This window comes from Ixodes scapularis, unplaced genomic scaffold (genome assembly GCF_016920785.2).
Source record: "Ixodes scapularis isolate PalLabHiFi unplaced genomic scaffold, ASM1692078v2 PGA_scaffold2__306_contigs__length_199485367, whole genome shotgun sequence".
Lineage (NCBI taxonomy): Eukaryota > Metazoa > Arthropoda > Arachnida > Ixodida > Ixodidae > Ixodes > Ixodes scapularis.
Genome location: NW_024609857.1, coordinates 19,200,719 through 19,212,382, shown reverse-complemented (window position 1 = coordinate 19,212,382; position 11,664 = coordinate 19,200,719). Strand labels below are relative to the sequence as shown.

General features: G+C 47.7%; 1 protein-coding gene across 1 annotated transcript; it reads left to right on the top strand.

Annotated features, from left to right (window-relative positions):
* The first annotated feature begins 2,854 nt into the window (after positions 1-2,854).
* LOC121836709 (sulfotransferase ssu-1-like) lies at positions 2,855-11,418 on the top strand. The gene is made up of 2 exons (XM_042291758.1): positions 2,855-2,957; positions 9,187-11,418. The coding sequence occupies exons 1-2, from the start codon at positions 2,913-2,915 to the stop codon at positions 10,147-10,149; spliced, it is 1,008 nt and encodes a 335-aa protein (XP_042147692.1). The 5' UTR covers positions 2,855-2,912; the 3' UTR covers positions 10,150-11,418.
* The last annotated feature ends 246 nt before the right edge of the window (positions 11,419-11,664 follow it).

Here is an 11,664-nt window from a genome sequence, read left to right as displayed (position 1 = left end):
AAGGTCTACCAAAGATAAGCGAGCAGATGTTGTCGCTTATGAAGTTTATCAAATCTGAACATAGAGAAGTTATGACTTATAAGCATCTCGAAGAATTAATATGGCAATTCGGGCCAATTGGTTCATGATCGTAGACAAGCGCCGCAAAAAACACATGGACAATAAGTGGTGGTAAACACTGGCGCCAGTGTTTTATGTCCACTTCTTGTCCCTGTGTTTTTTTTTGTGTTTGTTTACTATCTTGAAAGAGTATTTTTAATCACAACGGACAGGAAGGAAACGATAATAGAGTTTTATGTGGATCATAAAGCCATGCTCCGAATGGGTGTGTGTCAACTGCAGCTTTCACAATCGATGCAATACACCATGTTTGAATTATTGGGAAGATCGATGCATCAGTGGCCGAATTTAAAAAGCAAACTTACGATAAAAAATTGCGCATGACAAAACACGAGAAGAAATCCGTATTAACGAAACATAATTGTCGCAACTTTTGTGTGACTTACAACAGAATATTACGACATCATCCAAAGTGTCTTACAAACTTCTTAGGGCAAACGTAGCCGCACGTCACTTGGCTATTTCACCACGACCAGTAATGAAGTAAGAAGCGTGGGCAAGAGGCATGTGTTTTGCACACCGTTCACATGCATCCCTACTTGAAGCAGCACAAGGACAAAGCTAAACCACTCACAGAGGATTCAGCAGACGAGTCTGCCGAGATGTCCATCCTGCCGGTTAGAGCTAACGAGGTGCAGGACTGCGATCAACGGTGAGACGCGCCAATGAATCAGCGAAAGAAAATGCCCACACAAATCTTCAGTGCACCCAACCTGATTTGGTGATAACTAGTGCCCCCTCGTAGTTCAGTTGTGATTTTCGAAGTGGTGGGCAGCTGTGCGACTCTACCACACGAAAAGGCACATTCCTGACTGGATGTGCCTTTTCGATGCGAGAGCATTATATGTCTATGGAGCCGAAGGTCCGGCGGCGTTAACCGAGTGGTACCAAACGCCAACAGAGGAATAGAAGGAAGAATAAAATGGTGCTTCCTCGGCTAAAATTCGAACCCGGTGCTGCTATGGGAGAGCCAGGCATGCTAGCTGCTGTGCTACCTCAGCCGCCTCAGAATGCGACATTACTCTCCCCTCAAAAAGAAGCTTGTCCCATTACGGCAAAAGACGGCGTCAGCGTTGGTGTGCCCGAGAGATGGTCATAAAAATGTCCTCGGTTCGATGACATCACGCGTCACGTGACGACATGACGTATCATGATGTGTGACGCCATATGATGTAACGTAAAAGAAATATTACAGGGGCACTTAGGTATCCCTACGTGGATTGAATGCGAAAGCATTGCCATTCCTAACAATAGAGAGAAAGAAAAAAAGAAAGTGTCGTTAGGAATAGCAATGCTTTCGCATTCAATCCACGTAAGGATACGCATACCTAAGTGCCCCTTTACTTTTTTGTGTGGAGTAGAGCTCAAATAAACGCCGTACAGTGCGGTATATCCACGACGAAGTTGCGGCTAGTCGTGAGGCTTAATATTTTGCACCAACAATACCGTAGCGTTTTTCCTCGGCTGCGACGAAGCGTCACTGCGCTCCGAACTTGCTAGAAACTTCTGTATATGCGACCGCTATCTTCTTGAAACCTATGGCGACTTGCCACTCACTTTTGGCCAAAGAACAGTGAAAACATCAGGTGTGAAAACAGCCATAACAATCATTAAAGAAATCAAGATGGGGGTCATAGCATTAGCTTCCCAACGTGGCCAGACTAGCACAGGATTTCTGTTACTCGCCGTTTATAAGACAGGAGTCGACTTTTTTCGGTCTGATTTTGAAAACAAAGTTTGGTCCGGTTGATTTTGTAGCAGAAGGCCCGTGCTTTCCCGTTCGTGGGGTCATTTTCTCGGGTCAAAATATGATGCAGGGTCCTTCCCATAAAAATGCATGGATGCCCGCTAGGACTCTTCGAAATGATTAAATTAACCGAGGTCGCGCTATATTCTCTTGCAACTCTAGAATGGCAGAAGCCCCCTCTCACAGAGCCCTTCACTCTTCTTAATAAGCAAACACTAGAGGGAAGGAGAGCCGAGAGGACACCGCCAATCATATGGCGAGCAAAGGGAATTGTGGGAGGGGCTTCTGCTCTTCTATAGTTGCAACGGACTATAACAAAAGTTTACAGTACTATGAAAACAAAAAGACCAAGCGTACAGAGAAATTCGCCGGACTCAAGTGTAGCAGCTGGGACAGAATAGAAAAATACTGATTGAGTAATGATAAACCTCACTTGAATTTGTAATGAGTAAATTCAAAATAATAAATATTAGTTTTGTAATTATAAAACTCATTTAACGTTGAGTTTCATTTGACTCTATAAAAACACACTAGAACCTCAATTGAAACTCATTGTTCATTTTTATAAGGAAGTGCTTGCTCGAATACATCCGGTATACTACAGCCGTATACCACTATCCCCTGTCGGAAGTGAAAAAAAAAAACGTTGTTATCATAAAATGTTGTCTCTTTCCGTCTGTGAACACCTGGAATAACACTGCATGTAGGAAACAGAACAGGTCTCACCGCGACAACGTATACCGAGGTAGGCATTTAATTGTACCCCTCGAGCAGAAACCGGCAGCCAACCGAGCCCCCAATACAAGAAGTGCATTTCGTGTGGCGCATGGGACGAAATATACCTCGCTTGTCAGTGGTGGGCGGCGAATGTTTGTAACGATAACATTATTCGCGCCTTATCAAAGCCCGTAGCCTCTCCTGTGCTCTCCAGCTAATCACCCCCCCCCCCCCCCCCCGGTCTCCTCCATAACTATGTAAGCGAATGACCTCTTCGAGTGTGCATTCAAGTGCGAAGTTGAACAGACGACACAATCCCTGCGGCCAAATGGAGGTTCATAAGGTCAAGCACGCGACGTCGCAACCTCCAAAGGTAAGCAACACAGCACTCGTACGAGGCGGGCTACAGTTGAAGGCAGGGTCTTGTTTGTGTCGTTATGCCGAAAGGCGTCGTTCTGTAAACAATTGAAGCTGCGCTATGCGAGTTTCTTGTGACCACGTGAACGAGCATATTGGCGACTTCAACATGGACTCCAAACTAGAACGAATAGCGAGCATCGATTTTGTTTCGTCCAGTTTCTCGCTTCTACCGTGTCCACTCGCGCTGCCTCAATATGAGCATCACTTATTCATCAAATTCGACAAATCTGGAACAAGTGAGGGCAGGCTGCCCTACCTTCCGTGTGATATTCTGCTATTCTTGAGGCGCAACTTCCACTCAAGCCAAAGCGGCGAAGCGGGCAAGTTGGCTCATGATTTATAATATGAAATGCGATCACAACAGACAAGGACAAAAAGAAAGGCGAACAGCACAAGCGCTCGTCCTATTCGCCTACCTTTTTTGTCCTTGTCTGTTGTTAGCGCTTTTGATATAATACGTTCCACTCAAAACACATCGCACAACTCACAGCTCTTCTGACATAAGCCTAACAAATCATTTCAAAACTTCCTTTTTTTTGCCAAGTCCGGTGCATAATTGATGCTCGCTGTTTTGCAGTCGATGCTGAAATCGCCGACGTGCTCGTGCACCTGGTTACACACATAACGCAGCTCGAAACATTCACAGAACGATGCCTTTGGCATAATGACCCAAGCTGCACACCATTGTTGGATAAACATCGGCCCACCCTACCCGATCCAACATTGGACCATTCTTTAATGCGGCCGCCCTATTGAAAAAATTTGCAAACTGGGCCAGTTTGAACAGGCTTATTGTCACTGGTTAAATTGGTTGAACTGGACGAACTGAAACTGTGCATACTGGTCTTACTGCAAAAATGTGTATGCTGGTAATACTCTACAACTGTGTATACTGGTCCACTCCATGCAGTTAAACCAGCTTAACTGGTCATACTGACGGTCGTAAACTAATAGAATCCACTTTATTTCCATAAAAAAATACCCATACTTCAGACCGCAAAAAATAAACATAAAAACATATTTACAGTTAAAAAAAAATTGTCATGATATTATTCATTAGACCCAGCCGGTCGGCGAGATTTTCCACATCTTCTGGAGTGTTGTGGTTCCTTTGGCGGATAACATAGTACCTCGAGACATCTGAAATAAGAATAAACATCAGAAATTAGAGCCATGGCAGATTTATTTGCACCCGTCTGTTGTAAAACGGTATGTAACCAATGCCACAAAAAAAAATATGCACCATCATGAACAGTATGAGAGAGAATATGGAAGCGTGCGCCAACCGACGAGACAAGCGACGACGATCCGCTTCGCTGTCGCTCGGTCACTCGCGCGACGAGACAAACCGTATGAAAGTGACGGCAGCAGGCGACCAAGGCGACGAGTGACGATCTTTAGAAATTCAAAAACCGAGCGACGCGACGACCGATTGCGGGAAATCTTCGTCGCTGGTCGCTGACTCCCGTCGCTGTCACCGTCGTTCGCTTAATCGCTTACATGCGGTTCAGCCTTTATCCAAAGCAACGCCCAGGAGTGAAAAGTCCTGCTGTTGTTACCCCCTTCCTGCCTCTCCAGTCTGTCGTCCGCTACGCAACTCGCAACCACTGTGGTAGAGGATCTCTAAAGCTGCATGCACACTGGCGGTTGTATTACTAGCATAGCTGTTCCAAATCGGGTTGCTGAAACGTTCAGTTTCACATGCACCTGGTTATGAAAATGAATCCAAATGGTCGAGCCTGCTTACCTGGCTCGCTGGCGCGGAGACAGGGGCACCCGCGCCGCAATGAGGACGAAGCGAATTCCGAACACGCCGTTCTGGGATGCAGCCATTTCGCCCGCGTCAGTACAAGGAGCGTATGCTCCTTGCACTGACGTCACATCGCATACTTTTGAACACCATGTAAAAGGAGGAGAGGGAATCTGCTTTTGTAAGAATTTTGAGTGACAGGTTAATCTATAATCTTCTGGGAGGAGAACAGCGACGCGGAAGGCACAAAGGAGGATCTTGATAAGAGGGCAGCTTCTTCTTCCCCTTTTCTCTGGATGTCATCACAAATGACGTCATGTGCAAGCCACGTATTAGAACCTATTTTGTTACCTTGACATCTTCACTCCTTTACTTCGCGCGCACTTCTGCAGAGTATGCCCCCAGCTCGTTCCTCCGAAGTCAACACAACTGTCATAGTTGGAAGACGGCCCGCGCCAGTCGTTTGCAAAGCGACGTGGATGGAAACGAACCGCCGCGGCGCTTCTCGCGGCCTCGGAGATGCAGGAGCGAGCCGACGTTAAAAAACTATGTCAGTAAGAGCCACGTAAATACCTGTGCACACTCGGAGCGGACGCGCGCGTTTGATCGAAGTGCTTCGGGACCGATCTTTTACGATTACCACTTCATACTAATGTGACACTCGGCAAAGAAAAGTGGGACCGGCATTGCGCAGCTCCCAGTGACGTACAGTCGTGTCAGAATAAAAATGGCATATTATTAACAAAGTGCAGATACCGTGTTGCGGAGGTAATCCAAACGGCGTTTATTTGAGCTCCATGTCACATAAAACAAGGAGATAGAATCGATGAGAGTCCCTTTTCGACGACAGCGTTCGTCACGGCTGCCTCGGAAAACAAGGAGATGACAAGGGAAAGAGATTGACGTCTTTGTCTAAACTTAAGGTCAGCGATCAAACTATAACACGGGTAGGGTCCGCAAAAGTCGCGCGGGCGCGTATTCCTTTCAGCAAGCCAGTCGGTCGTGGGCAGACGGTCTTGGCCAAGGACCGTCGAGGCCATAATAGAATTCAAAGACATCAAACTAAAACGTAGACTTTATATCTACACAGACTGCGAAGAAGCAGTGCAAGAATGCTGCAAACACTACAATCGCAGCAAGACCGTCAGAACAATCAAGACGACGGCCAAACAACTTCGAATCAAAGAATATGACATTAAAATTCGATGGATCCCTGGTCACCAAAGTATCCAAGGGAACGACGAGGCGCATGCAGCCGCACGGGAACAGCTACAGGCATCCCTGCCCGGCCGAGGCTCAACTCGCCCCGTCGACAGAAAGGACACAATAGAAGAAACCGATCCGGCTGAACTTAAAGCGCAAGAACATGAAGAGAGAAGAAGACGACTCAACGAACAACTCCAACAAGACGAACACCCGCTCCCCTCGACGTCGTACAGCCGATGGGAGAGGGTGTGCCTGCGAAGACTCCGCACAGGAACGGCCATGACCCCAGCCAGAATAAACAAGTTTAAAAGAAAAGACAACGAAGAAGACTTACAGGCCGGATTATGCGAAGAATGCCTTGTGCCCGCGGATACACAGCATATATTCTGGGATTGTCCAAGTAGTGCAGAAGAAAGAAAGAATGCTTTGGTGTCGCTCTCCCAGCCTGTCCAAGCTGCCTGCAAGAATGGATCCTCCCTGTCGGCTGCCCCGAACATCGGAAGGCAGTATTAGATTCCCTGATCGACTACGTAAAGTCGGCAGGGCTTGTACATTGTATATAACTCCCTTCACCTTCCTCCCCTTCCTCCTGTCACCAATGTCTAGTTTCAAGGGCGACAGGCATCCCCCACCCTCAGTTCCACAAATAAAACATTTTCTCAACTCAACTTTATCTAAAATTGAGGTCAGCACGGAAGGGTCTACAAAAGTCGCGCGGGCGCGCATTCCTTTCAGCAAGCCAGTCGGTCGTGGGCAGCCGGTCTTGGCCGAGTCGGAGTCGGAGTGCCCGCTAGGCCTAAATTCTGGCGAGCTCGCTCTGTCCGTGTCATCGTTGCCGTTGTAGCTTTTCCCGGGTGTTTGAGGATCCAGCGTTCGTGTTCGTCGTGGCCGGTTTCGAGTACTTCCTTCTTTTTTCTTGCTGCTTGAAATCGGGAGTCGGGACCCGCGAGAAGAGCACGTAGATGTTCGTTGGTCGTCGCGACCAAGTAACTGAGTGTCGACCATGTTGATTTGATCGTGGAAAGACGGCTCCGGAGCTGTTGTCGTACGTACATTCTTGGCGTAAGATCGTTTCGGGAATCTCGCCTATGTTCTTTAGCGCATGGCACTGCAACAATAACGCTGCAACCGCCGCCTCCCCCAACACTGGACACAATAACCCGCAACAGACTCTCTGCAAAACGTTAAAAAAACGTTTATATATTATTGCTTGTTTTTACGTTTCCGGCAGTGCCGTCACGGACGTCACTGCCCTGTATCGACCTCCAAAAAAGGCGTCCCCTCTGCCTCGCCCTCGTGCACTTGCGCTGGAAACGGCTTCTCGGTGCAGGCCAGGGTGGATAAAGGCCGCGGTAAAAAGCGGGAAAATTATAAAGTTCAAGTGGGAACGATTGGCCGGCAGAGGGAAATGAACTTCTATGATACGGTTGCATCACTGAATTCTTGACCGGTCACGAACTATTGTTGCAAGCTACGTACAACTGTACATGCGTCAAAACAAAGCTATTATTTGGTCTACTAGTCTGTTATGCGACATCCGCATAGAGAAAATGTTCTGTGAAGGCCAGACATTTTCTCTGCTGTGGCAAGGTTCATTCTAGAAATACATATTTGCCTATAGAATTAATAAATCTTGTCCTGCCAATTTTTTATTTTATTTTTTATTGTCAGTTGTGTGGAGTGTAAAAGCCTAATTCGCTCATGTAGAAAACAATTCATTAATGCGGTTCTCCCGCTTGGGAGTTAAAATTAAAAACATTGAAACCAATTCGATCCAAATGGAAAAGGCCAATTGGATCGATTCCAATGGTTAATTATTTTAAACTGGGCATACTGCTAGCTTGACCAGTTCAACGAGCAGTTTTTTTAGTTCCGCTGGTATGACTTGTTTCGATACAGTGAGACCAGTTTCATTGCCAGTTGTAACTGTTTGACCGTCAGTTAAAACAGTTTGACTGCCAGCTCAAACTGATTGGCTGCCAGCTTCAACATTAAGACACCAGTGTCGCCAGTTTAAGCTACCAGTTTTGCCTGATTAGCTAGCAGTTTGAACTGTACAAACAATTAACAATTTAGCCAATCCAGCTTCCAGCTTGGCCCGTTCACTTTCCAAGTTCGGCCAGTTTCGACAGTTTGATTTCCAATTTGCCCGGTACAATTTCAGTACAATCAGTTAATTTCGGGTTTGGCCAGTTCCTATCCAAACTGTTTTCAAATCGTTTTTTTTTTAAATATCGGGACCACCATTCAACCAATATTTAAACCAACATTGGGCCATCATTCATGCCATCGTAGGACCGCCTTTTAACAAACATTTAAGCCAACGTTGGGCCCCAATTCGACCAATACCTAAGCCCTCATTGGACCACCATTGATTGTGGGTCTTACAACCAATATTGGCATCCAAGTTTAATCATTGGCTTATCCGATATTTGCTCCCAGCCTTATGCTCCGGGTATTTCACTTTCGGCATCCGGTTTGAACCGCGGGCTGTCCTATTTTCGGCAGCCATTTTAGCGGGCATGTTATCTGAACACTATAAATACCAAAATGAGTTGCTGGGCGAGTTGGATAGACATCTTGACTTAAACAGCGCAAATAAGTTACTTATTTAACTTGACTTAAACAGCGCAAATAACTTATTTGAGCTGTTTAAGTCAAGAACACTATAAATACATCTGAAAAGAAAGCTGCAGTGGGCAAGATACGTTCACAGTGAAAACGTTTAGGTCATTATTACATGCAGCTAAATATAAAAGTATGCAATGCAAATTGTACCGTTGATACTCGTTATTGATAATTTCGATTGAACAAAAGTGGAAACAAAATGAGTGCCAGGATTCATCACTGCAAGCAGTAAACCGAGCTGGAATTTGATGGGATTCCAAGCACGGCGCTGGGCACAGGGTTCTTAAAGAGATAGCAGCGTGGGCCTGAATTCAGGTGAAGGGTTTCGGAAACCACATCTCTACCAGTTCCCACTATTGAGTTGGTCTATACACCCTTTTAGAATACCCCGAGCGCAGCCCGAGGCTACAATCCCACGGAAACAATTTAGCGACGCCCAAAGAGCATCGTCACGGCGTTCGTGGTCTTTTTGCGCTTATTATCATCTAACCCATCAAACATAAATAAAGGCGTAGGACTACTGCACTCTCGACTTTGTGCGACATACAGTGTAGGACATCTTTCACCTCATATTTAGAAAACGTGTTTCAATTTTCAGGGGGACAACGGAGTCACAACACCACCAAATTTGTTCAGAGAAGTGAATGACGTCATCATCTCGCGTTATTTTCCTGAAGAAAACCTCCGATCTGCCATCGCCTACAAGCCACGACCGGGAGAGCTCTTCGTCGCCAGCTATATGAAGTGCGGCACAACGTGGATGCAGACCATAGTCTACGGTATCCTCAACGACGGTACCCCTCCGCAAGATTCAATAGACTTCATGCTGAGATCTCCGTACATCGACCTCCTGGGTGCAGAAGCGGCGGACAAGATGCCCGGACCAGGCGCCATCAAGACGCACTTGCCTTTTGAGAAAGTACCGTACTCTCCAGATGCCAAATACATCTGCATTGCCAGGAACCCTTATGACTGTTGCGTGTCCTTTTATCATCACATGCTGAACGCCCCGTTCGAGCCTCCACAAGGCGGTGACTTTGACGCATTCCTCGACATGTTCATTCGAGGGGAGGTTCATTACGGATGCTACTTCCGTCACTTGCTTTCCTGGTACGAGCGCAAGAATGACGCCAACGTGATGTTTGTGACATTCGAAGAACTGAAGAGGGACACCCGCGGTGGGGTGTTGAAGGTCGCCGACTTTATTGGAGAAGAGTACGGAGAAAAACTGAGGAACAAGCCGGAGTTACTCGAAAGCGTGCTGAGGATGGCGGACATCGAGGCGATGCGGCAGATCTTTGACGACGACATGCCGACTTTGGTGTCCAGGTTGTTCCTCCTTCCTCCTGGCAGGGGCTTGCAGTCCTTGGAAATATTCAAGGGCATGGCATGGACGGTGCCGCCTTCGCGAAAGAAGGGCGGCTTGATTCGAAAAGGCCTGGTTGGCGACTACAAGAATTACTTTTCGAGTGACCAGCTGACCATAATGAAGGACTGGATAACGACGAAGACAAAGAACAGTGACGTGATGTCGCTGTGGGAGAACGTCGAGCTTCCGTAATTCCGAGGGATTGCTTCGAGCGGCACACTTCAAAACTCGACCTCTTGGAAGACTCAGAAGGCATCAGCTATTTCGCTAAAGGGCTATGCAGAAAGCAAGTCGTCTGCTTCCTTTGCAAAGGTTGTGGTGACGTCAGAACGCCGACTTCTTATTGGTTCTTAATGAAGAATAATCGGTAGACCTTTAAGGCAGCTTGCTTTGGGGTCTACCCACTATCCTACTATAATAGCCAATCAGAGCACGGCGTCTTTCTGACGTCACCGCAATTCCTGCACAAGAAGCAGACGATTTGCTTTCCGCATACCCACTGCCAGCTGAAGCAAGGCGGGGTTTGACGAGTTCCGGGCATCTAATTATAGCTCCACAGCCACAGGGATTGCAGCATCAACCGATATGAGTGCCGAAGAACCAGTCACGTCGCGGAGGATGCGGTCGAGCTTCAGCAGGAAGGCAACGACATTGCCTTCCAATGGCTCCCAAACCACTGTGGCATTAGAGGCAATGAAGTCATTGATTTTCTAGCGGTGCGGGCTCACAAGGACCCCGAGTGCCCGCTTTCAACCGTTCCCCGATTCTCAGACGCCAGGCTCCTTGTGAAAAGAGCCATCGCCCTATACAGCACCCGGACCCGGTAGTGGTTGCGGGTGCCTTCCCAGCTCGGGTACGGCGCGGCTTCGACCGCCAAACTGCCGCAGTAATGCACAGATTACGGACCGGAAGCGCCTTCAATCCGGCGTGGATAAGTCGCTTCAGTCTCAATGTTGACCCCATATGCCAGACCTGCGAGGAAACGGCCGACGCCGAACATCTCCTCCTGCACTGCAGTGATCACGAAGAGGAGCGCACCAACCTCCGTGATGCCTTTTCCCGCTTAGGGCTACCTAGTACCAACTTGGAGAAACTTCTGCGTCCAAGAGCCTCACGAGCTACTACAGACAAGGCACTCAAAAGTCTAGTCAGTTTCCTGCAGGAGCGCGGAACTCCTCGAGATCCTCTAAGACTTCCAAGAGATCTGGGTTGCTTGCGGCTCCTGGGGCTTCTGGGGATCTTACATCCAGAGGTTTTCAGGAGTTCCAGGAGTCGCCATTTTGTACCGAAAACCGTAGGAAAGTCAACACTGAAAGAATCCCCCTCCCCTTCCCCCTCCCTTCTCTCTACTCCTGTATCTCTTTTTTCCCTTAATTCCCTTTCCCATCGACAGTGACATGTGCGCCCAGAGCGCAACTGACAACAACGTCGATTTCCTAATAAACATCGCCTTAACAACAAGCAAGGAGAGTGAACATAATGAGCTACGCCTTGCGACGCTCACAGCCGTTAGTGGGCGCGTTAAGCGCCTGCTCCGGAGCGCGAGAGTTTGGCACGCCTTTCACTAAACGGACAGGAGTGCCACCGGAGACTGACACTCGAGCGCGCTCTTCGTGCACCGAGAATTTCTCGGAGCGCGAATGACTTCTTCGCGCTCCGTGACGTCACGTAAACAAACAAGATGGCTGCGCTGCTGTTGAGACCGTC